This window comes from Pan paniscus, chromosome 1 (genome assembly GCF_029289425.2).
Source record: "Pan paniscus chromosome 1, NHGRI_mPanPan1-v2.0_pri, whole genome shotgun sequence".
Taxonomy (NCBI): Eukaryota; Metazoa; Chordata; class Mammalia; order Primates; family Hominidae; genus Pan; species Pan paniscus.
The window spans coordinates 109,111,265-109,137,783 of record NC_073249.2 but is presented as its reverse complement, the minus strand read 5'-3'; the positions used below and the strand labels follow the sequence as shown (position 1 = coordinate 109,137,783).

The 26,519-nt window shown below is 44.7% G+C and overlaps 1 protein-coding gene across 1 annotated transcript in view; it reads left to right on the top strand.

Annotated features, from left to right (window-relative positions):
* The first annotated feature begins 5,986 nt into the window (after positions 1-5,986).
* The window catches only part of LOC130541360 (uncharacterized), a 58,807-nt gene continuing 38,274 nt past the window's right edge, over positions 5,987-26,519 (top strand). Inside the window, exons 1-2 of the mRNA XM_057301921.1 lie at positions 5,987-6,058; positions 6,667-6,787. Coding sequence (XP_057157904.1) covers positions 5,987-6,058; positions 6,667-6,787 — 193 coding nt within the window. The remainder of the gene's footprint in view (positions 6,059-6,666; positions 6,788-26,519) is intronic.

Genomic DNA, 26,519 nt, shown 5'->3' with positions numbered 1-26,519 from the left:
TGTTGCAGGAGAAGGCAAAGCGGAATTCAGGTGGGACTATAAGAGCTGACTGACCCCGATAGACAAGTTGGTTAGTTAGTTAATTGGTATTGATTGATTGATTTAATTTATTTAGAGGCAGGGTCTCACTCTGTCACCCAGGCTAGAGTGCAGTGTCACGATCATGGCTTGCTGTAGCCTTGACCTCCTGGGCTCAAGAGATCCTCAAACCTCAGCCTCCAAGTAGCTAGTACCACAGGCACATGCCACCATGCCTGCCAATTAAAAAAAAAATTTTGTAGAGATGGGGTCTCACTATCTTGCCCAGGCTGGTTTTGAACTCCTGAGCTCAACTGATCCTCTTACCTTGGCCTCCCCAAAGTGCTAGGATTATGGGTGTAAGCCAACACACCCTGGCCTCATTCCATTGGTAAAACCTGCTCCCTTTGCTTTCGGTCAGAGGTAAGAGCCAGAATGTGTGAGGGGAAATCCTCAAAACAGTCCGTTTCTTCTCCAGCTCACCTTGTATCTTTGACCTCCCTCCCTCTTCCTTCCCTCTCATGCTCGCCCGCCTGCCTCAACAATCTCACCCTCCCCAGAGTCCAGAGGCAGAGAACTCCGTGTTCCAAGGAAGGGTGGAGCCTCTTAGAGTGGGCAGGTGGCAGGGCTGGTAAACAGGACAGGCCAGAGGAGGGGTTGAGGCAGGCCAGGAGGCGCTTCAGCCACCTAGACATGGAGCAGCGGGATTTAGGCAGCCCAAAGAATCTGTGCGAGGTTTCCTGGAGCCCTCCCCGTCCTGCCCCCACATCCAAGCAGGGATGTGCACATTCCTCTTTCCTCCTCTAGCTCAATGTGCTGTGGCTTAACTGCTCACGTCACTGTTGACCCCTCCAGATGGTTCACTTGGACTCCCAGTGCCTAGCTTGGGGAGTCAGGCACGGCAAACGCCACCCTGTGCTATGGCTTGAAGGAGGCCAGCAAGCTTTGCTTAAGCCAAGGCATGTGTGAGAAACTTGCAAATCCTTCTTCCCTGCTCTGGACATGGGGAGAAAAGGCAGACTTCTTGCCATGGCCCTCAGGTTCTGCACAGACCGGCCCTTGTCAATTCTCCAGGCTTATCTTGTGCTGTGTTTCCCAGCACTCAGTGTGGCCATCATCCTGGCCTTCTGCCAGGCCCTGCTAATGCCATGCTCACTCCTGCCTCAGAGTCTTCACTCAGGCTGTTCTCTCTGTCTGGTCAAGAATAGCAGGCAGGGTCTGGTTTAGACACGGTCGTCCAAGAAGCCACTGTGAGCAGGGGAAAGTGAAGCTTTGATCTGGAGGATGTGAAGGGTCATGGTGTCCACCTGGGGAGGAGGTCTGCTCTGACAAGCACACTCCCTGTGGTGGCACCAGCTCTCTGTCACCCTGTTAGGAAGGAGTTAATGGGCATTTCCAAAGGCAAACTTCTCATGGGCTTTCTGTTTTAAATTTTCTATATAACTGACCACTCCTCATATCAAACTATCATACTCAGCGGGTTTGTATTTTCATTCCACTGGTGACAAATTAATGCAGGCATAGCCCTATTCTGGATAAAAATTGACCATCTCAGTGAAATCCTGCTGACTCCTGTCTCCCAGCCAGCACTTGGATTTGGTGGAGCCTGCATTAACTCCAGGGTCTCAATAGAGATTCTTAGGTCTTGGAGATTTCTACTAAAAGGCCCAGTCTTCCACCTTACAGAATATAGGTCAGAAGTTTGGGCTACTTCAGCTGCCAGATCATAGTAAATAAATATTGAGTTTATTGAAGAAATACTGAGTTTATGACATAGAGTTTGCCAAGTAAGCCAAATCCTAGATACAGTGCACAGCAACTCTGGTTATTAAGATATAGATGGAAACCCAGGCTGGCAACTGTAGTCCCAGCTACTCAGGAGGCTGAGGCAGGAAAATTGCTTGAACCCAGGAGTTCAAGACCAGTCTGAGCAACACAGCAAGACCCCATCTCTAAAAAACAAAACAGTTCAAAGCTTTGAGGAGGTGGTGAAAGCCTTTATTGGTGTTAAATACTCCATCTCAAGAGCTATAGAAAGATCTTAACTCTTCCAGAGAGGCCATAGCCTCTGTGTAAAGCACTCTGTGTAAGCTCCATGAAGGACACCCAGGAGGCACGCATGCCCAGAGAGGAGCGGCACCTGCTCCTCCCCTACCCTGGAAAGAGCCAGGCCATGATTCCTGTGGAAAGTGCTGCACCTCACCCAGCTGTGAGCAACCTCTTCCTGGGTCCTTGGGGGTGGGGGAACCAAATCCCTGGGTTTGAATAGTATTTGGTCTTTTCCAAGAGCCTGTGTCTATGTCTGCTTGCTTTTTGGGTTAGCTCCAGCCAATCCCTGTTATCTTTCACAGAGGAAGAAGTATCCAGCTGTTGGGGAAAGTCCCAGGATCTGGGGCCCCGGGCCAGTTACAGGGATGTTGGGTTATGGCTGCTCTTTTCTTTCACCTATTTGTCTAGAAATGCAAACTATTCAGGTTGCCCATAGCAAAGAGGCCAAGGTTGGGAAGCTAAGGCATGGATGTGGTGAAGGAGAGTTGGAGGAAAAGGCTCAAAGAACCTCTGTTGGTTTTTGGGGGGTGTGACTTCAATCTTGTTCCTTCATTCCTACGTGGCCGAAGAGTCCCCTTGAGTGACCTCACCTTCACCCAACCCCCACCCAACCTGCTTATTCACCTACACTGACACCTGCCCTTCAGTAAGAAGCCCCCCCGCCCCAGAACACAAAGTTCTCCCCAGAGTCTGGGAGGAAGATCTGGGGTGTGAAGGGATGAGGGGAGGGCAGTCAGGGCTGGAAGTGAGAGGAAGAAAGGGGTGGTTTTATTGCTCCTCTCTCGTACTCTGGCTCCTGCCAGAGCTAAGGTAGCAGGTTTTAAAAATGAAATGAAAGCAGCTCTCGTTTGTTAGAGTTGGTCATCCTCTGTAGGCCCCTTTGACTCGCCTCTCTCCTTCAATAACACCAACTGCTGCGGCAACATTTATTGTGTGCTCACGGGGGCCAGGCATTTTGTGAGGCTCGGGGCTGGGAGTTGATGCTGTGTTGGGGTCAACAGTCAAGGGGACAGCTAAATTCCAGCACAGTGAGGTTTGGGCCACAGTGAGTGGTGGAAATATAAAAGCTCCCCTCTGAGAATTGGAAAGCATCATATTTTTAAACAACTGTTGCTGGAGTTTACCTTCCTTCTTAAAGGAGCCCCAGCTGCCTGTTCCCATGATGCCACTGCTGGAGTCTCAGCCCTGAGGTTGGGCAGGCGGGGTGTTGAGACTGTACCTTCTCTGTTTACTGAAGGTGTTCCTGTCTATCTTACTGCCTATGCACTGTGGTCCCCACAGCTGAAAGTCAGTAGGCAGAACAGCTGGCCCGGTAGGACCCATTTCTTCAATGAAACAGCCTATGGCCCAGACAAAAGCCCCTGTATGGGTGGGTGGAGGCTAGGATGCTCTGGTGAGCCCCTTGGACGCCATTCCTGTAGTGGTCACATTGGAATCAAGTCCATTCACCGATGGTCTTAATGTGGACAGAAAATTGAATTTATTAATGGTAGATGTAAAAATATAATCAAACATTTCCATCCATATCATTGAGTCCTATCCAACAATAAAAAGGAATAAACTATTGATACATGCAACAACGTGGGTGGATCTCGAGGCAGTTATGTGGTGAACAAAGCCTATCTCAAAAGGTTACATACTGTATGACTTCATTTTGTAACATTTTTTAAGTGAAACAATTCTAGAGATGAGGCACAGGTTAGTTGTCAGGAAGGAGCAAGTGTGGCCACAGAGGACAGCACAAAGAGTGGCTTGTGATGAAACAGCGCCACACAGGTGATAAAATTGCATAGAGCTACACACACACACACACACACATACACACGCACACACGCGCACACACACGAGTACTTGTGAAGTCTGAGTGAGTCTGGGTTGTACCAATGTCAGTTCCCTGGTTTTGATAATGTATTATAGTCATGCAAGCTGTTACACTGGATTGGCCTAGTGAAGTGTCTGTGGGACTTTCTTGTCAATTTTTGATTGTGGTAAAATATACATAACATAAAATGTACCATTGTAACTATTTTTACAGGCGCAGTTTGTTGGCTTTAAATATATTCACATTATTATGCAACAAACACCACCATCCATCTCCAGAGGACTTTTTATATCTTCCCATACTGAAAGTTCATACCAATTAAACAACTCCTCATTCCCCTCACCTCCCAGCCCCTGACAGACACCATTCAAATTTTCGTCTCTTTGAATTTGACTACTCGTATAAGTGCCTCATCTAAGTGGAATCACAGAGTTTTTATCTTTGTGTGACTGGCTTATTTCTCTTAGCATAGTGTCTTCAGGGTTCATCCATGTCATAGAAACATATTAGAATTTCCTTCCTGTTTAAGGCTGAATACTATTCCATTATCTGTATGTATAGTAGCCCATCCCTGCTTATCCACAATTTTACTTTCCTTAGTTTCAATTACCCACAGTCAACAGCAATACAAAAATATTAAATGAAAAATTCCAGAAATAAACAATTCATACCTTTTGAACTGTGAGTAGTTCTGAGAGGTATAATAAAATCTTGCTGAATCCTGCTAAGGGCATGAACCCTCCCTTTGCCCATCGTGTCCACTCTGTCTACACTCTCCACCCAGTAGTGACTTAATAGCCATCTTCGTTGCCAGGTTGTCTGCCCCAGTATCGCAGTGCTTGTGTTCATCACCCTTATTTTACTTAATAATGGCCCCAAAGCACAAGTGTAGTGATGCTGGCAACTCAAATATACCAAAGAGAAACCATAAAGTGCTTCCTTTAAGTAAAAAGGTGAAAATTCTCGGCTTCAGGAAAGAAAAAAAATGATATGCTGAGGCTGCTAAGATCTATAGTTAGGAATGAATCTTCTATCTGTGAAATTGTGAAGGGAAAAAAGAAATTCGTGCTAGTTTTGCTGTCACACCTCAAACCGCAAGTTACGACCACAATACTGGTAAGTGTTTAGTTAAGCTGGAAAAGGCGTTAAATTGTAGGTGGAATATGTGAACAGAAATGTGTTCCCACTGACAGCAGTTGGGTTCGGTACTATCCACAGTTTCAGGTATCCACTGGGGGATCCTGGAATGTATCCCCCCAGGATAAGGGGGGACCACTGTACCACATTTATCCATTTATCCATCGATGGACATTTGAGTTGTTTCCACCTTTTAGCAACCTTCTGTGGATTTATAATTCTTTGAAAATAAAATGTTAAAAAATACAATCAGAAATGAAATCTATGAATTGGCTCACTCTTTCACCTACTGAGTATGTAAACTAGTGTTTTTTGTTGACCTGTTGACTTTTGTACAGTTCCCATCACAGAGACGATTTAAGCTTGGTAGGCCATATAGAACCTGATTTTTTCTTTCCTGCTGTTAAAGAAGCAACACGTATGATTGTTCAGAGGATAGTATGTGATGTTCAGTGAGCTTTAATTAACCTGGCCCATGACACTATATACATGCTTAGATCAAGAAATAAGAAAGGAAATTCAGAGGTCTCTTGCACTGACAGGTGATTTCAGGAGAGACAATGACATTAACATTGAGCCAGCTCCTGACTATACAGAATATGAAGCCACTCTTTTTTTTGAGATGGAGTCTCACTCTGTCACCAGGCTGCAGTGCAATGGCGCGATCTTGGCTCACTGCAACCTCTGCCTCCTGGGTTCAAGTGATTCTCCTGCCTCAGCCTCCCGAGTAGCTGGGACTACAGGCATGTGCCACTATGCCTGACTAATTTTTGTACTTTTAGAAGAGACGGGGTTTCACCATGTTGGCCAGGATTTCTAATGCAACCAGGTAAAAGTAATTAGCAGGAGAGGGGAATGCTTGGCTTTGGAGGACTCATTTGCATTGCAAAGTATTTCCCATTGGTGGCTTGGCCAGGCATTCCTTTGTCCAGCCGTGTAATGGTCTCAAGACTGCGGAGCATGTTCACGCACAGCATGGACACCACTTCATGTAGGGGCACTGGACTGCCTAGAGTTGGAGGAAGGGACCCTGTGAGTAAGCATGACCTCATCCTGGGAGCTGCATGGCGGTGGGCCTGCAGGTGGGGAGGAGAGGGTGGGCGCTCACAGGGCAAGACAGAGGCTCAGCAAACAGAATGTGTATTGTGGCTGACGCCATTGTCATCTTTCCAAACTTGTTTCTGAAAGGCATCACATGGACAGGGGATGCTGACAGGGATGACACAGTCCCAGCTCCAGAAACACCGTCAGCTGAACCCAGGGGTTTTTCATTTTTGTGTTTTTTCATGGAGGTTTAGGGGCTTAGTAAACCCCTTTATGTGTATTTTTTTTCTAGGGATAAACCCCATACCTTTTCTCAAATCTTCAAGGTCCATGACCTCCCGACATGTAGAACCTTATGCTAATAACTGCTCCTGGGAGACCTCTCCTCAGGAACTGACTTGACCCACCTTCCTACCAATGTGGCAGGAGGAAGTCCCTAAATGTGCTCAAGCCTGTTTGATCCAACCCCTGTGGGAGTCCGTGTTCCTCTCTCCCCACTTTGCCCTGTCCTTCCCTTGTTCTTCTCTTCCTTCCCTGTCCTTCTTTGGCTTTGCTACCTCTCTTCCCTTCCCATTGTTTTTCCTCCCCCCTCCTAGGTTCTCACATCGCTTTCCTGTTTCCCTCTCCTGCAATATGGATTTGACATATTAATCATTACAGCAACTGCTAAAATTCCACTGTGCTTCATTAATCCGGAGGAAAATACCATGTCAGCTGGTAAGTGCTGTAGGGTATGCTCATATGTTTTTCCTGGGGTCCATGGTAGTGGAAATTTCTCCGTTTCTATGAGAAACAAAACAGGAGGCCATATGGAAGGCCACAGTGAGCACGGGTGGTGGATGGACACAGGGAGGGTGGGAATGTGGGTGGGCACCAGTCCCTGAAGGCATTAAGTCACCCATCACGGACCCTGACAGACCCTGGGCTGTTCAAGGACTCTAGTCAGAGAGGTTGAGTTGTAAAATCCTAGTATGGTTGCCAAGACCAGAACAGTGTGACTTTAATAAGGTTAAAGTTTGGCATTTTTACAGCTTTCATTATGATAAGGTTTTCAGTCACATGACAGGGAAAGAGCTAGAGAGGGTCCATCCAAACACAGCCGGTCAGACCTCAAGGTGTGGCCGGGCATGGCCTCCTGCCAGCTCCCCAGGGGTTCCTCATGCTGCAGGGCCGGCTTTCTAGCTGCAGTTTCTGCCCTGCTGGTGGAGAAAGCCTGCTCCTATCTTTGGCCTCTGGGACTAATTGGGGAAATGAATTCAGGCAGCTATTTTCAGACAGAAAGAGCCCTTGGCTGACTTAGAAGCAAATGCCCCATTCTTTGGCCAAAGGTGTCACCCTGACCTTGGTCAGCAATCAAGCTACAGTGAGAGCAGAGGAGACTGTTCTACTCCCAAAGAACTGAGGGGGTTCGATGCTTTGGTTAATGCCCTCCAGCCTAGAATACATACTCTATTGTCCATCTGGATTTGTCCATCCTTCAAACATCTGCTCCTCTGGAGGCCTTTCCTGATTTCATCCTCCCTTCCTGGCCCCAGGAAGAATCCATCCCTTCTCACTCCCATGGAGCTTAGGCCATACTTCTCAAGCAGCAGCTATTTCAGTGCCATGAGTTCCTTGAGAAAGTGCCTTCAGCCCCACTAGACCCGTAGCTCTCCATTTACGATTCACCTGTGCCTAGTTTTTCTTTGAATACTCAGCCCATAGTACAGTGCCTAACACACAGTAGGTGCCCATAAATGATGACTGAGAGAAAAATTTAGCTGGAGGCACATCCCTTACACTGGGAAGAAGGCTTAAATGTCATGTCCTCCATGCTTGGATCATCTTTGCCCATGAAGAACAGGAGAAAGTATAATTTCGAAATAGGTTACTAGTTTCTCAAAGTTGGAATTTGCATGGGTTCCTGTATCTATAGCATCTACCATCATGTGTCCACTAGTGTAAATTTCAAATGCATTAATGGTCTCATCTATACCCATTGTGTCATAATGTCGACTCATTTAGAAAATTCTTTATTCAAACTGGACAATTCAAATCAACACCATCAATTATATAACTACCCTGTGTCACAGCCAGCACTAGGCCATTCAGAAATACAGAATTAAGAAGTCCCTGTCCAAAGGAGTAGAGTCTAGTCGCCAAAGAGATATAGTCAAGTGTTAAGTGCATATGAGGTCATGATTTGCATGCTGGCTGTGTGCTGTCATGCAGGCACACAAAGATAAGGGCACAGTATGTTCCCTTGAGAAGTTTATGGTCCAGCTGAGGAGCTAAGCCATTCACTAATAAAAAACCCCAAACCGCAGCTGAGTACGTACCAGGTATACAGAGATCCCTTAGACCACAGCTCCCAGGATCATGGCGGGTAGCCCCTCTCTGGACCCACAGGTGTGTGAGAACTACCAATGGGAGAAGGGCTTGGCCCTTCCTAATGCTTGGAGTCTGATGGACTCCAAAGGCCACTGTGTTTTGGTGCAGAACTGGAGTTTTTCTCATGGGCCTGGGACTGACCTGAACCATCAGTGATGCTATGGAGCGGAACTGACTCTTCAGCTAGGCCCTGAGAGACCCCCCCATCAGGGCTCCTTGGATGAGGGATGCCCAGGCCTGGGCTTGACCTCCCAAGGTTATTTTGGACCATAATGAGCCCTGCTTCTGGCACACCCTCAGCTCAGAACCAGCCCAGAACTTCACTGGATGCTACAGGAGGCAGGAGCATTGGTGGATGACCTTCAGAAGTGGGCAGTGCTGCTTAAGGGGGAGGAATCACCCCCACTTCACCTCCACAGCACGTAAGCTTTGCAATTAGAGACCAGGGACCAGTAGAACTTGGAGGATGGCAGCGTGACACTGGAACTGGCCTCCCACTCTGCTCTGACTGGCTTTCCCCGAGTACTGGAGATGTGAGAAGATAGTCAAAGCCACCGGCAAGGGGTTGGGGGCTGAGAATTGTCCCCTTTGCTTGACCAAGGGCCAAGGGACAAAGTAGCAGGGTCCAAGGAGGCACCTCTCTCACATGGAGGGGAATCAGGCTCTATCACTACAGAATAAGTGTCCTCAGTTGGAGGCCCTCCCTGCCCAGGGGAGGGAGATATCCTTGGCAGTGCCGCTCCTGGCTCCCACAGTTCTCTCAGCTGAGCCGAGAAGCAATTCTCCTTTGCCCCTGGCCACTCCTCACTCGTGAGTGGGGAGCGTGACTCACATCTGTGGGGAGGGCAGGCACAGTTAGGTGAGCCTCATTCAAATGCCAGGCAGACGCAAATAGCACGCTTTCCTATGAATAGCTTCCCCAGCTGTTCTGCGGGAGGCTGAGCGCGTCCTTATCCAAAGTACATTTGCCCTGTTCTTATTTATGAGCCGAATCGGGAACCATGGGCTGCCTACCTTTGGCCCCTCAAGGCCAGCTTTGTGTTCTTTGTTCTCTAAAGTCTCACCCAAGTGAAATATTAACTGGTGGTGGGACAAAAGGGCCTGGTGCCTCTGAAGGCAGGGCTGGTGGAGAAGGATGCCTGGAGGGTGTGTTGTTCCCTGACCTGGAATTTTCCATTCCTCTTGTGCTCACATGACCAGGGCAGTGCTTTCTTCAAGTCACAAAATGAAGATGGCTGCCAGGGTGGCTGGTGCTAAAAAACCAGATAGTGGTGGCCATGGCTGTTAATGGCACCATCATCACTGATGATAATAATCTCAGTGGTACAGCCTGATGGAAGCTGTTAGGCCTGAGTGCCAGGAGGCCAGGGCCGTGGCCATGGCTCTGCCTCCACAGCAGCCTGGAGAACCTTGGGGAAGCCACTAGATGCCTTGGCCCTCTACTCCTCAGCTGTAACACGGGGAGGCTGGGAGCACAGAGGTCCTTTCCTGCTCTGATGATCTCTGCATTTATGAACTGCATTGATAGCTGGTCACAGTAGCTGTATTGCTTTATCTGTGAGGAGTTATTAGGGTGCATCCTCCACTACCTTTGTACCTCTCTTTCCCTTCTCTCCATCTGCCTCACTGTTTCTTGGCCTCATTCCCTTTATCTCACTTCCTTCATCTTTATCTTCAGGCCGAGGACTTCTAAGCTAGACTACACATTGATTCAGTGTCTTTTGAATCAAGAGGGCCCACCTCTGCCACTTTCTAGTTCTGCCACTTCCTAGCTATGTGACCTAAGCCAAATTATTTTGTTTCTCTACATATCAATTTCTTCATCTATAACAAGGCAATCGGGTTAGGACTTTTGTAAATATCGCACATAGTGTCTTGTATGTGAAGGCTCCACGGATAGAAGGCATGGCATGTTTAACATGTGAAAATTGGCATACATAAAGAACTCATCTTTCCTCCTGCAGACCTCCTTCTGTCTCTATTTCTGTTACCAGGGATACTCTCCTCCGAATTATTGGGGTTTGGGGTTGATGTCAGCTTGCCTTTTTTGTCCCCTTGTTCCCTCCAGTATGTGTCTCCAGAAGCCTTCCTTTCCATTCCTGTGGGGTCTGACAGTTGTGGGAAGAAGGCCTGCAGGTCCAGGGCCGAGCAGGGGCCTCCACTGTCTGCTGAGGTGGGGATACTATCTTTGGGAATCACTGGAAGTTTTACTTACACAGGGACTTTGCCTGGGGGTGGTGAAGGGATTGGTTTAAATCATTGTTGACTGGCCAGGATTTCCTGAAGGTGAATGTGGACCTCATTGACTGGGGCCAAACAGACCTGAGTACACTTTCTTGGACTTGCTGCTGACCTCCTTACTGTCCAGAGTCTACCTGGTGCGTTCATGTTCCCTACACACTGCAGGTTGTGCATGAGGATGTCTTTCAGGGTGACACTGGCTTGAAAAGTTAAGGGAGGCAGCCAGGTGCAGTGGCTCATGCCTGTAATCCCAGCACTTTGAGAGACCAAGGCAGGCAGATCCCTTGAGGCCAGGAGTTCTAGACCAGCCTGGCCAACATGGTGAAATCCCATTTCTATGGGTGTGGGAGCCTGCACTTATAATCCCAGCTACTTGGGAGGCTGAGGCATGAGAATTGCTTGAACTCAGGAAGTGGAGGTTGCAGTGGGCTGAGATTGCGTGACTGCCCTCCAGCCTGGATGACAGAGCGAGACTCGTCTCAAAAAAAAAAAAAAAAAAGAAAAGAAAAGAAAAAAGAAAGAAAGAAAAGTTAAGGGAGGCAGGTACTTCCAGAATAGCCCATATTACTCTTTGGGAAAAAATTTTTTAAATTGCTTCCTCTAGAAGATGTTGCTCTGTGGGCACATAGCTTAGTGGAATATAAGCTGGGTTTCAGTACCCACTTGCCCCCTTAGTGCAGAGCCTTTGTGCAAGATACAACCTGCTCAGTCTCAAGTGAGACCTTAACTCCCATTCCAGACCCTGGCACTCACTCATTAGATTCCAAGTTCCATGAGGACAGGGTCCATGTCTCCTTCATCAGTGAGGTCCCAGGGCCTAGCAAAGGGCCTGGCATGATGCAGATGCTCAAGAAATATTACTGGATGTTGAATGAATGGATGAATGAATGAACAATGCCTTGTAGCTAGGAATGCCTGGTGTAGTTGGTACCAAAGAGCTCTGAGGGCAATAAAGTGGGGCAGTTAAGAGCATGTGCTTTGGAATCAGAAAAGACTGAGTCTGGATTTTGCCCTACCTCTTAATAGATGTATGATCTTAACTGAGTCTGACTTCCTTCATCTTTAAAATAGGGGTGTAATAACACCTAACCCATTAGTGTTATAATGAGGCTTCAATGAGATGATATATGTAAAGCACATATATTAGTGTTTGGCCAATGGTGAAGTTGTAAATGATGCTTCCTGGAGAGCACTAAGGATAGCATTTCCCCGGGGGCCTCCCCATCCGAACTGCTTTAGGGTTCCCATACCAAGTAGCCTTCCCAGTCATTCTCAGTATGCATCTCGGATATGGAGTGAGGCAGCTTGTGGCTGCAGTGATTTGTTTGCTCTTGGCACCCATCCACATAAACTTACTGGGGCTTCAAAACCCATTAGGCACTCAAGCATTCAGTGCTTCATGCATTTCCCAGAGAATGCTTGATTTTTGTTGCTTAGATTACAAATATGTCCTACGATTTACTGCTTCCCATTACTGTACCCCTACTTACTCTTTTTCTTGGTCTTGGATACCTGCCACCATCATTTAGCTGATCTCATGCTATCAGCAAAGGCAAGGAAAACAATAGCTTCTCTACAGGACTTTGCCCTCCCACAGCCTCAGGGGCCACAGATCCTACATGCTGGGCTAGAAAACACATGTCCCCAGCTTCTGAAGATGTTCAGTTGAGAAATATAATACAGGCACACACTCACTGCTGCTGCATCTGTTTTTTTGAAGCCCACAGCAGCAGTCCAGCTGAGAGCACATCAGGATGTCTATCCTTCAGCAGTGCTGCAAGTGGGAATTTGTGAAAGGCTCTGCTGAGGAGCTGAAGAAAAGTTGCTAAGTCAATTCAGACTGGAGGGGGAGAAGTGGGAGAGGATTTTTCTATCACTGGTTGCATATGTCCTTGGGGACTTAAAGATGATCTTGACTTTTTTCAGCCTGAAAATTTGCTATTTTAAAACATCAATGTTGGCTCATGCTAATTCACCAAGAGATCAAGTGACTTTGCAGGGGTGGGCAGGTGAGGGGGAAGTAGGGTGTGGTAGAGGGGAATGTTTATGGAATAATGAAATGGACACAGGATGGGGGTGGTGGGGGGTCAAAAATATAGGTTTAATCTCTGTTTTGTCCATGAGTGGTTATGTGATCAGTTGATGCGACTTATCAGCCAGGGCCTTTGTGCCTCTATCTGTCCTATGGGAGCAACACAGGGATGTGCAGAAATTATTACAGGCCATAGATTTGAGTGTGTTTGCAGCACACAGGGGGTGTGAAGCCACTGCCCCCACAGTTGGCCAGTGCAGGCAGTATTGGTTCTACAGCTCTGCGGTGTCCAGGGGATACTTCTGAGGAAGGGAAACAGAAAAGAGAGCTGTAGAAGATTCAGAGCCTTATTCCAGGCAGGTGCTCTCCTCTTGATGATTCAGCCAGGGAGCTTGCCCTTCCTGCCCAGATGACAGGATTTCATGGCAGGCATTAAAACGCTTCTTCCATTATAAAGCAAGTCAGTTGTGGGTAGAAGGGAAGGGAAGGATGGAGCAGGCTCTGGAGAACATGCAGCCCTAGTGTGGATGTTGGGTGAGATGGCATTGAAGCACAGGGAGGGGGAGGTGCAGAATGCTCAGACTGCTAGAGGAAGAAGGGAAGGCAAAACTGGAAAGGGAGGTGAATCAGGCAAGCAGAGTGAGCCCTCAGGATACGCAGCTGAGCCCTGGTGATAGCTGACATCCAGCTCCTGCAGAGGGAGTCTGAGTTTCCCCTGTAATCTGTGTATCAGGAAGGCAGAGCTCATGGGTTGGGGGCCCCCAGGTCCGGGAGCTGTGGGAGCAGAGTGAAAAAACTCAGCAATCAAAATAATTGATATTTTAATAAATAAAAATTAATGCAATTAATCATGATGCACTAAAAAAGTTAAATAAAGACAAAATGTGATCCTGTAACTTGTATGACTTGGTCTCACTCATCTCACCCTAGTCCGAGCCCTGTTGGCTTTTACCTCAGCAACTGAGCAGCTTTTTGATGAAAACTTTTCTATTCAACTCATATTTCTCAGAGACCCTACCCATGGTGTCTTAGTCCATTTTGTGTTGCTAGAACAGAAGAGCACAGAGTGGGTAATTTATTAAAAAAAAAAAAGAAATTTATTTCTCACAATTCTGGAGGCTGGAAAGTCCACTCTCAAGGTGCTGGCATCTTGTGAGGGCCTTCTTGCTGTATCACCCCATGGCAGGCAGTGGAAGAGCAAGAGGGTGTGAGAGAGGGAGAGGAAGGGGGCGGAACTCATCCTTTAATGAGGAACCCATTCCTGCAATAACTCATCCACTTCCCCAATAACAGCATTAGTCCATTCATGAGGGCAGAGCCCTAATGACCTAATCATCTCTCAAAAGTTCTACATCTCAACACTGTTGCATTGGAGATTAAATTTCCAACACATGAATTTTGGAGGACACATTCAAACCATAGCATACAGTAACTTCAAAATGATTTACTCTTTACCGGGGTAGTACCATTAGTGACTCCAAGTAATCCTCTGATACTTTTCTTGTTAAAGAAATTAAGTATACATAACATTTACACCCATTTTATCCCTGTTGGGGGCAGTCCACGACCCCCAGGAATATGCATGCTGGGTAAAAAAGGTGCGCTGTAAATATTGGAAAAAGAATGCTACCTGATTTGATGCATTGAAATATTGACTTGTAGCTAATTGTTTGCAAATGGTTTTATTTGTATATGTTCAGTTTCCTGCCTCCTCATCAACCAGATATTAAAGGTTAGGGTCATTCATTCATTTGTGCATTCAGCAAACATTTATTAAGCCTCTACTATGTGCCAAGCATTTGCTTGGTGCAGGGAATACAGAGGTAAATGACACAGGCCCTGATCGCCCTGATCTAGGAGTGCCCAAAGACTGATGGGGGAGATACTTGAAGGACAGTGAGGTTGATGAGGATGATGTTCAAGGATTTTCACAGGATGTCGCAGTACACAGGGGTTGAATATATAACAATACAGAGAGGGCTCCCTAGCCTGTAGGGATGTGTGGGTACTAGAACTTAGCTAAGGGAGGAGAGGAAGAAAATATTTCAGGCAAAGGCAACTAAATGTGTAGGGCAATGACTTCCTAGCACCCTCAGGGTGCCAAAGGATAAAGTGGCCAGGGGCCATGCCCTCAGCACACCCCCTACAGGCCACTCTCAATAAATCTACATCCATTTAAAAATACTAGGCCTAATATGCTGGCTGGCTGGATGCCCCTTGTTAGTGTATGTGCAGCACCCTGCCTTTCCCACAGCATTTATCCCACTGCCTGTGGCTGCCAGCATCCTTGTCAGTGTCCCCCATTGGACTATTAGCTCATGATGTAGGGATGAGTCTGTCTTGCCCACTATTGTAATACCAGTGCCCAGCACAGTGTGCCGTTCCAGTAAGTGCTCAATAAAACATGTGTTCAATGAATGAATGAATGAATGAATGAATGAATGAATAAATAAATAAATAAATAAATGGAGGTAAAAGCAACAAGTTCAAGGACTCCCAAGTCACTTAGCACCTAGATTCATTTATATTCCTTTTATGTTCTTTTAATATTATCTAATGTGTAGACTCTGGATATAGCCAGTGTCCAATATAGAATTTTAATGAATTATGATCCATTGACTGGGAACACCAGACCCATGGCCTAGGCCTTAACTAAGAGCTGGGAGACCTCTCATCTTCCCTCTCCTGCCAACAGGGTCCATATGACAATCATTACTTGTGGGATGAACCTATGAGGTTAATAATTATATTCTTCTCAACATGACAAACTGCCATTGTCTTTTATGTTTAGCTTTCAAAATAAAACTTAGAGGAATTAAGAACAATATTATACAATCATGGATAACATCAATGCAGTAATTAAAGGGTAGGTTAAAAATTCTCTACTTCAATATTTTCTACCCATTCCAAGCAGCTAACTAATAGATATTTTAATGAAGTAAATGTATTATTTATTAGTTTGTAACATTCAGACTATAGGGTTGATAATACCACAGTCTAGAGAAGTGCAACCTTAAGGCAGAGATGATGAAAGTTTCCATAATTGTTAAATCCTAGGACTTCCATTTACTTTTTGTAAATCCCTGGGCAAGTTACTTATTCTCTCTGAGCATTTCTTCATTTGTAAAATGGAAACAGTAATACCTCACCTACTTACCTTAACCAGAGCTATTCTGGAGATCAGATGACACAATGAAAGTCAAGACATTTTATGAACCACAAAGTGCTATACTAGTATGAAGAATTATTATTAGTTATTTGCTGGATCATATTCTTACAAAAAAGAAATGTGAATAGTAATACAGGATTCAAAATTGCTAGATTTCTAGAGACACGGCGTGGTAGATAAAGTGCCCTTCTGCAACCCTTCTTCCACCAACCCAGACCTAAAGACTAAAGAGATGGGAAAATTGATAGCCTTCTAGAAACTTCGCTTAGCCATCTGCAGCAGTAAACCAAGACAGTGTAACTATTTGACTGAAGGCTTGGAAACACTCAAAACTCTGTCAAGGTAATTTTGCTATAATCTTAAGCAAACAGGCCTGAATGTGATGCCCCATTAGAAAGCAGGAACCAATGTCTTCTGTTTTGCTTTCCCAAGTCAACTGTGAGGTGGCACTGTGCCTCAAGTGTGTTCTACAGGGAACTCACACCAAAATTACCTGTAAATTGGGTAGAGGATATTGTATGTGGGGGAGAGGGGAAGGAGGGTGCTGTTAAGATGCACATTCCTGGGCCCCACACTCCAGAACCATGAATCAGAATCACTGGTGATGAGGGCTAGAAGTCTGAACTTTTAATATATACCCCAGGTTTCACAACAACTACTTTTTAGAGTCTGTCTGATAACAATCCACTTGGGGGCATCTCTTCATCTTAAGGCTAAAACAACTTTGGAAAGATTTCAGAGAGGAAATAAATAATTTAGGGGAAAAGGACTTCTTCATAAAAAAATTAAATATGTATAGGATTGGCTGTATGAAGTCATGATTATGGTTTATAAATATTTGAAAGGCACAAATTCAAAAGATAGAATCTAAATGTTTTAATTCAGGTACCAGACGGCATAAGTAGGAGTAATGATGAAATGACATAAGCAAAGAGAACTAGGGCCAGATATCAAGGAAAACATCCTGACAGCGTAAAAAAAAAAAGTTATAGAATCATTTTAAATGGTCAAGTTAACGAAAATATTAATCCATTTAGTGGAAAAAACCAGCTGGGCAGCAGTTGAAAAAACAACCAACTGAGTGGTTAAATTCTCTCTCTCTCTCTTTTAAACTATTGTTTTGATGTTTGAAGCTTTCTGATCCTAAGTCATAGAAATCTAATTTTTACTTAATAAGTAAATAGGTGACTCATGAAAAATGTTTTGGGTAGGAAGTGCCTGCTAGTCGTAGCTAATATCTAGGTTTAGGAGAAGCAGAAAGTAAGCATAAAACTGCCGGGAGCATCATTACCTCCCCTTCTGGGAAGAGTGTGACATTCATTGAGAACTATGTGCCATGCTCTGTCTCATTTAATTTGCCCAGCCTTGTCAAGTAGATGTCATTTCCATTTCACGGATGAGGAAAGTCAGGCTTAAAGAGGACAAGTTAGTAGGAAATGAAAAGCCTGAAATTTGAACCCTCATCCGTATAACACCAAAATCCCTGCTTTTTCTCCTCAAGCAAGTACTGGGTAAAAGGCACTGTAGTCACCACTGGTATCTTCTTTCTGTATCTAAAGATTGCCAAGGTGAGCTAACAAGTAATGACTCATACACATGATCAAACTCTGTCCAAGCAATCTTCATACTGGGAAGCTCTGTGAGAAATTACTGTGTTTTTCTCATTTTGGATCCTGCTATTGTCTACAAAAACTTGATGTTTTTGAATGCTAGCAAGGCCAGAGTTAATGGGGTAGCCTATGGAAGGGAATCCACTTTGGGCAATCTTCCAGGCTAAGAGTCGGTCACAGACCTAGGATCATGATAATGGAAATATGTCCCTCCCCATTACCACTCCTCCCTCCTTTTCTCTTCACCATCATCTTCCTCTTCTTCCTCCACTAACAATCTTATCCCCATCATCTCAACACCACCTCTATCATCACAACCACTGTCAATTGTCACCGTCATCACCATTATCATCAGCACTACTATCATTACTGTCATCACCATCACCACCATCATTACCACCATCTTACCATCATGACTGCTACCACTAGTACCACCATCACCATCATTGATTTATGGAGAAAAATTGAGTTTTCTGTATTTGATATTGCTCATGAATACTACTCACCACCACTTCCATCCCAAAGACCCCCAAATAATACTCTGTGCTAGATAGTCTTTTTTAACACCAGCCACACTTTGTGGAGCAGGAACTAGACCAATTATACTAACATAAAAACAAAACTGAGCCATAATTCCTCACCACAATCTTAGCAAAACACAACCATGTACCAAATTATTAAGACTTCAAAACTCCTTTAAAAAGAAAGCGGATAATAAACAGATATAAAGGAAACTCAGCTGTCTTCATACACCCCTGGGGCAGCCCCTGAAGCAACATAGTCATTAGGTTGAAAGAAAGAAGCATCTGATAAACCCCAGACATCCTGGTGCCAATTTGCGTCTCTCCCTTTCTGGCCTGTGCAGAGCTCAGAGACAGCGTCTAAGAGGGCGGCTCACAATCTGCCTCAAACACAAACACATGACAAATATAGTTCTGCAGTGAAGACTTTAGCCCCACGGGGAAAGCTGAGACTCAGGAGCCTGATGGCATAAACAAGGCGAAAGGCTTGGTAGCAAATCAGAAGACTTGTTTTTGGAAGCTGAAAACTTATTTCGGCAACAACAGTCCTCCATGGCTCCCTATCGGTGCTCTTGCTGGCCAGGCCTGGGAAGCCCTCTTGGGGCCTCTGAGGCTTGTAACCAGCCCTGCTTAGGTAAGTACACTGTGCAAATAAGCCCTCTGGGGCTTACAGACGTGTAAACAGCTCTCCAGCTGACCTTCAGACACAAACTCGGGATTTAAAACACTAATTTCAGACCCATGAGTCCAGAGAGGGTCTGGGCTGGAGGAATGGGGGCGCCCAGAGAAGGGGTCCCAAAATGATTGGTCAGTGGGCCGAAGAGCAAGCCATAGGAAAGAGGGGAGGCAAATGAGCCAACAGGTGTGAAACCAGCTCCCACAGGACCTGGAAAGAAATGGATAATCAATACAAGGGCAGTGATTGTTCCAGTAAACACAAGTGTTGCTGACAAAGTAAAAGGAGAGCGAAAGGGAAAGGGATGATTGAGAGGGAGGGAGAAGGAAGGAACGAACAGGCAAGGTTCAGAAGGGAGCCACGTAAGTTAAGCATTTTTCAAGAAACTTGTTGTTATAAGGGGCAAGGGGTGAAATTTCTTTTTTGCCTGCCCTGTCCAAAATCACAATGCAAAATGAAGTAGCGTTGCACAATGTCATCGATGTTAACACTGCTGAACTGTAAATTTAGAAATGGTGAAGATGGTAAATTTCATGTTATGTGTATTTTATCACAATAAAAAAGTAGGAAAAAAAAAAAACTAAGTAGGATTAGGTGACAATCCCAAAGTACTGGGATATTCTTATCAATAAAAAAAAATGGAAGGTAAAGTCTTACTGAGAACATGCATACTGAAAGCACTTGGCTGTGTCTCCCCATTCTGACATTTTAGACAACTATCCAAGGCATTGGGGAGGAAAGCGTTTTCAGTATGGATTGGCAAAATCTCTCTTTTCTATGGATTGTTTTGGCTTTATGTCTTGACCTCCCCTTCCAGGCATGGTTGGCACGACACTGGCTCCTGCGTCTTCCCCAAAAGTCCCCCATGCATTAAATCCTGCAAGAAATGACACTGAGTCATGTTCTCCCCACAACATGGTTTCCTTCAAAGGAGGAATTCTTCCTTCCTGGGTGATGCCCCAACTAAGAGCCTTTTTATTGCTATAAAAAGAGGCATTGACTTTTCAGGGTTGTCCTTCCTCCGAAAGCTCTCTTTTTCCAGCATGGCAGCCTCCCTGCCCACCATTTTATTTCCTATTCTAACCAGTGAAGCCCACAGGGGAAAGAGCAGCAGGCTTTTGGGGTTCAGTTTAAACAAATGAGGTGGTACAGTGAGGATGACTGGGACAAGAAAGAAGCTTGTAAATAATCTGTAGTTACCATCTAACTTCCTGCCAGTTTTCCAAAAGGATTGCGTATTTTTATTTTAAAATTTTACAATTATCTGTTATTTTATGCAAAATAGGCATATCAGCCAGGTAGACAATAAAATGAGTTTCTAAAATGCAAAATCCATTTCTTCACTGACTTCATCATGAGACTGCAGATGAGTTCCTACAGGAAAAAAAAAAATTCCCCAATTATTGGAGATAAAAATTTATCACAAGAAGAGGTTAAGTTGATGTCAGTTCTGTGGCAAACATAGTAATCTGTTATTCTAGCAAGATTCTTACCTGCCTGGAGTCAAATGGTGAGGAATAGTGTGATATGGTTAAAGGATCACAGGATTTGGAGTTAAGCAGGTCTGGATCCTAGCTCTGCCTCTCACAGGTATAATATTAGGTCAACTAAACTCTGAGCTTTGGTTTCTATTCCAATGAAAAGATAATAATCATATCTATTTTTGTAGGATCTTCAATGAGGCTTAAATGAGACAGTGTTGCTAGGCACAGTGGCTCACACCTGTAATTCCAGCAGTTTGGGAGGCTGAGGCAGGCAGATTGCTTGAGCCCAAGAGTTCAAAACCAGCCTGGGCAACATGGCGAAACCCCATCTCCACAAAAATTACAAAAAAATTAGCCAGGCATGGTGGCATGTACCTGTAGTCACAGCTACTCAGGAGGCTGAGGCGGGAGGATCTCTTGAGTTGGGGAGGTTGAGTTTGCAATAAGCCACGATCATGCCACTGCACTCCAGCCTGGACAACAAAGTGAGACTCTATCCAAAAAAAAAAAAAGACAATGTGGCAAAGTGCTTGATATATATGATAGGTGCTCATAAATGATGGCCACTCTTACCTAACAGCTCTCTTTTAGAGATAAGAACCAATTTATATTAAGGGCTTATTGTTTGCCGCTCGTTGGCTATAGGCCCTCTACATACCAATAGTGACTGCTATTTCCTGCATACAGGAAATGTGACAGACATTTATGTGATTTATGACTTCACAGATAATCCTTACAGCAGCAGCTCTGCACAGTATCATTCTCCCCTGTACAAACGAAGAGACGGAAGCTCGAATTCTCACACGACACCCTTGCAGCACTTGAACCACTCCAGGATTCTCTTCTGCTGGTCACCCAGCTATTCTCCCAGGTCACCGGGGTTACTTACAATCTTGGATTTAGGGTTGCCAGATTTAGCAAATAAAAATACAGCATGCCTGGTTAAATTTGAATTTCAGGTAAACAGATAAAATTTTAGTATAAGTATGTCCCATGCAATATTTGGGACATACATTCAAAAGACAATTCACTCTCCTATATTTCATCTGGCAATCCTACTTGAATTCCATTTGTAGAGTTCTCCCTGTTCCATTAGAAATGATCACACTTGGAAACATTGGATGGTTCTATCCCATTTCCTGACAAATGGTGCTCCCCGCACATTCCCTAAATCAGAGGCATCAAGTATTCGCCAGGGTGTGTTTGAAATAGCCCTATGTGCATGCTCCTTAAAAATGAGAATCTATGCATTTTTTTCGGCTTAGATCTGTAAATATTTTGTTTGCTGCTGCTACTCAGTTAAAACCCCCAGTTTCATCATGTTCTGACTGGCAAGTGTTTGAAGTGTCTGATTTTAAAACAGCTCTAGTTCTCTTTTAATTAGATATTTAATTTAACTGGCTGCTGATCAATAGTTTCAGGATATTTGTTTTCAGCTTGATGGGAATGGCAAAGGACCATTTGTGCATAAAATAGCCCACTAGTTATCCTTGTTTTCAGTGACACCGTTGCTCTTACTGTTCTTTCTTAATGTCACAACTGTTGGCTCCTCAGCAAGTTAAATATCAGCCCTGGTAGAAGCTGATCTGATGAGTCCCCTTCTATATTGAAAATGCTGGTAGAAACACTGAAGCCAGGAAAGCAGAGGAATAAAGGAGGGCAGGGCATTGAGGAAATGAGGCCAAGGGTAGAGCGATCATACTTGAACCTGCCAATCGTGAAGCAGGAATCTGTGCTGCCTTGGGAATGGAGAGGCTGGGCAGGAGTCTCGAGCCAGCCCTTTGGCTGTGGCCAGGGATGGGTCATGGGGAGTCTTAGCCCAGCTCACTCCAACACGATACCCTCATGATCCCAGATGCTCCCATTTGCTTTCTTCCCTGAATAAAAAGAGAAAGGGATTTCTATATCCAATCCCCTACCAAGCTGTGTACTTAGGTAGAGCAAATCCATTGCATTCATGAAGCTTCCATCAGACCTGGGGAAATTCTTAAAATGGTAAAGACTTCTATAGCATATCATTTCGGTCAGGTCTCCTCTTCTCTTTACACGTTCTCATACCTCAAGTTCCCATCCTTTCAGATTTCACACAGTTTTCCAGACAAATATCTGTAGAAATTCACAAACCACTTATTCTGAGGTTTTGCATAGAGCTTATGGTGGACATGATCATGACACAGATCTGGGTCACTGCCAATCCCATGTTCCACTCTTCTTCAACTTGTTTAAGACTCCCATTTTGAAGAATGAATGACCATTTTTTTATATCTCTTTGCTTCCATCATCAGCACCAGCAGTTATCATTCTTGTGGCATCCATTTTCCATAAAGAAACATGAGTTTTTGTCATTCACAAATTTCTACATGAAAAGCAGCAAACAGAGGGTAATAAAGCTATGACGTGATGCAGATGTGTCACAGGTGGCTCAGCCCATTCACTGACAACAAGATCAGTGCTCAGAAACCAGATTCTGAATCCAATACATGACTCAGATTTATGCCTCTGGAAAATTAGAAATCATGATCAGTTATAGGTCTTTAGACAAACCAACTAATATTAAATGCAGGAGTGCAAAAGGTCATGTATGTGGAATCACTTTGTATCATCCTGTATCCCTGACTTGACTAGAACCGGCCATTTACCAAAGAAGCTTGTTCCCGGGCATTTTTCCAGTGTTACACAGTGAAAAGGTAGGTGAGTTGAAGCTGTGGTAAAATAATAATGCTAATCCTACTATCATTGCCCAGTACCTGTTGCATACCAAGTGCTTTACATCAGATTTTGCATCGCGATTAGGGCTGAGCATCCTGGGTTTGAATCCTGGCTCTGCCACTCCCTAGCTGAATGACCTCGGAAAATTTACTTCATCTCTCTGTGACTCAATGTCCTCATCTATAAAATAAGGACATGAATATTGTCTACCTCACAGGGTCATTACGAGGATGAAAGGAGCTAGTATTTGTGAAGTGTGTAAATCAGAGCCTGGTATGTAGTAAGCACTAAGTGTCTGGATTTCATATATATATAAATCTCATATATATAATAAATATATATACACACACTTATACATTCAAATATACACCCATACTTATATTTATTTATATTGCTATGTATGTGTATTTGAATGTATATATGTGTGTATATAGTCACATACATGTATGTGTGTATACATGTGTGTGTGAAAATTTATGTGTTTGGTTTCTGGTTCACAGCCAGTTCAGCTGTCAAGGGTGAGACTCTTTGGGTGGGTTGCCTATAGAGAAAAGGCAGGAGAGACTTAACAGGACATCTCTCTTGCAGGCGCTCTTAGCAACTCTGCATTACTTTCTCCTCTTTCCCCAAGCAGATGGTAATCATAGGGACCCACAAGCCAAGTTAGATCTTCAGTGGAGTAAGTGATCTTTAGCAACTGTATCAGACTTGGCTAAAGTTTATTATTCACTGAGGGTAATCAGCAGAACCTGGGCCAGGCCAGTCACGCAGAAGTTCATAGGTCAGATTCCCTAGGTCTGTTTGAGGCTAGATGTCTCTGAATCTCTGAAACGCAACCAGTTCTAACGTGGAACAGAGAGAGAGACACAAGCAGGGCGGGAAGGTGAATGCTGAGGAACTAGGAGGCCAAAGGGAGCCCCTTGCCCTGAAAGCAATCTGGCAGGTGTGATGACAGAGGCAGGGAGCCGCTGCCATCACTGACACCCAGGTGTTTCACTGCAGAGATGATTCCAGCTTGGCCCCTGATCTTAAAGCCTCTGGGTCTGAAGGTCCAGGACTCTGCTCTGTGCAGAGGTCAGGAAGCCCATCTCTCCAGGCTTGGCTTCTGCAGTGGCCAGTGCTCTCCCTCTACCTTGTAGGGTGGGGACCTAGCATTCAACATCTCAGTGCACAGGTGTCTTCTCAAAAAGACCTGGAGGGCAGGCTCTTTCTGACTCTTCTGGGAGGAGCATAAGGGGGAGTTGCACTGTAGGAGTGGAGATGCTGTCCTTCACTGCTAGAGAATAAAGCAAGGAGTTTTGTGGGTTGAGCTAAGATCATTTAAGAAGCCCCAAAGGCTAGAATTTGGGGATTTTCCAAGTCAAAGGAGCCAGATGATAAAGGATCCTGGGCACAGAAGCAAGAATCTGAGAACCGGGAGAGAAAAGCAAACACCAAGTGGATGGACAGTCAAAAGAGGGTTTGCTTTTCTAGACTGGGATGGCTCCTGGGTGGGGCAGCTGAGCTCTCCATGAAGAGCTTAAGGACACAGAAAGCCAGCAATCAATCTCCTGAGATCAACACATCAGCTCCCATGCTTCACTCTTCTATCCACATGGCCAAGTCATTGAAAGGAAATGATGTATCTGAGCTTTAGATCTCAACTGTAGCTACTAGAACCCTCAAGACAGGTCTGGATCCCCTAAAGTCACAATAGTGCCTGAAGGAATGAGGATTTTTTTTTCACTGACTTCTCCAGGCTACTTCAAATGTGGTCATACCTTAGAGTTAACCCTACTTCCCTGAGTTTCTCCTTACTGTTAGGCCCTGTCCCGAGGCCCTCATCTGTCCTGGTTTCCTTCACTTTTGTCTTATGATCTCTTTGTAGACTCACCCTCTTTTTTGATAAATCACACACTTATTTTAAACTCATTGTTGCATTAATCCTTAAAGCAAGTGTACCTTTTAAATGACTGTTGGCATAAACCTTTTTTAAAAAATTTATTTTTTTTAATTTTATTTTTTGTGGTAGGGTGTGGTGGCTCATGCCTGTAATCCTACCACTTTGGGAGGCCGAGGAGGGTGGATCACTTGAGGTCAGGAGTTCAAGACCAGCCAGGCCAATATGGTGAAACCCCATCTCCAGTAAAAATTTCAAAAATTAGCCAGGCATGGTGGTGTATGCCAGTAGTCCCAGCTACTCAGGAGCCTAAGGCAGGAGAATCGCTTGAACTCAGGAGGCAGAGGTTGCAGTGAGCCGAGATCACACCACTGCACTGCAACCTGGGTGACAGAGCCAAACTCCATCTCCAGAAAAAAAAAAATTATTTTTTAATGGTATAAATATACATAACATAAAATTTACCACTTTAACAATTTTAAGTGACATTAAGTACATTGATATTGTTGTGCAACCATCACCATCATCTATTTCCATAACTTTTTCATCTTCCCAATCCAAAACTCCATACCTGTTAAAAAAAACTCCCCATTTTCTCCTCTCCCAGCCCCAACAACCACCATTCTACTTCTATCTCTTTGAATTTTACTACTGTAGGTACTTCATGTAAGTAGAATCATATAGTTTTTATCTTTTTGTGTCTGGCTTATTTCACTCCAGTTTCATCTATGTTGTAACATGTATCAGAATTTCCTTCCTTTTTAAGGCTGAATAATATGCCATTGTATGCATAGACCATATTTTGTTTATCCATTCCTCTGTTGATGGACACAGGTTGCTGTCATCTTTTGGCTATTGTGAATAATGCTGCTATGAATGTGGGTGTACAGATGAGGAGTGGGAGATTTAAAAGCACCCTCTTCTTCCTAGGCTGTAGCCACAGTCACATTTGGTAGAGGCTCTATCATTGTTAGGCCATGTTCAGATGCAGGGATGGTTTCTTTAAATCCTTTCCTGTCCAGGACAAGCTGAAGTCCTCCCTAATTATTTCTCCTTAAGCTTCAAGCAAAGCAACCCAAGCAACGCTGCAATGAATCTGGAGTCAGGACTAGGAGCAGCCAGAGACGAGGGCCCCTTGGCTTTTCTTTCGAGCCGCAGACAGATTGCAAATGCTCGAGTGCAGGGAGAGACGGCTGGCTGCTAAGTTAAGAAGGACAGAGAAGAACAAAGCCCCTGATGGCCTGGAACAATTACAAAGAAATGAGTGTGTGGGGTATGGGGAGGGGGGAGGGATAGCATTAGGAGATATACCTAATGTAAATGACGAGTTAATGGGTGCAGCACACCAACATGGCACATGTACACATAGGTAACAAACCTGCACGTTGTGCACACGTACCCTAGAACTTAAAGTAAAAGAAAAAAAGAAAAAAGAAAAAAGAAATGAGTGTGATCCTAATCATTTAAAAACAATAATATTGACCCGGAAATAATAGAATCAGTGACAAAATGTGGACATAAAATTTGTCCTCCAAGTTTTCCAAGTGGAGAGGCAAATTTGAAATGTACTTGCTCTCAGTTTCTGATGGGTCTATTTCACATGCCTCTGTGCTGGAGTGGGAATGTGTTGCTCCCAGCTGTACTGTGTGGTCTAAAAGCTTTAAAAAGAGCCTTATGTTGCTGCACACTCTGGAAGGACCGAGGTACCTGCTGGGGATGCCCAGCATTGCCTGCACTGCCTCATGGTACAGTCTCTTT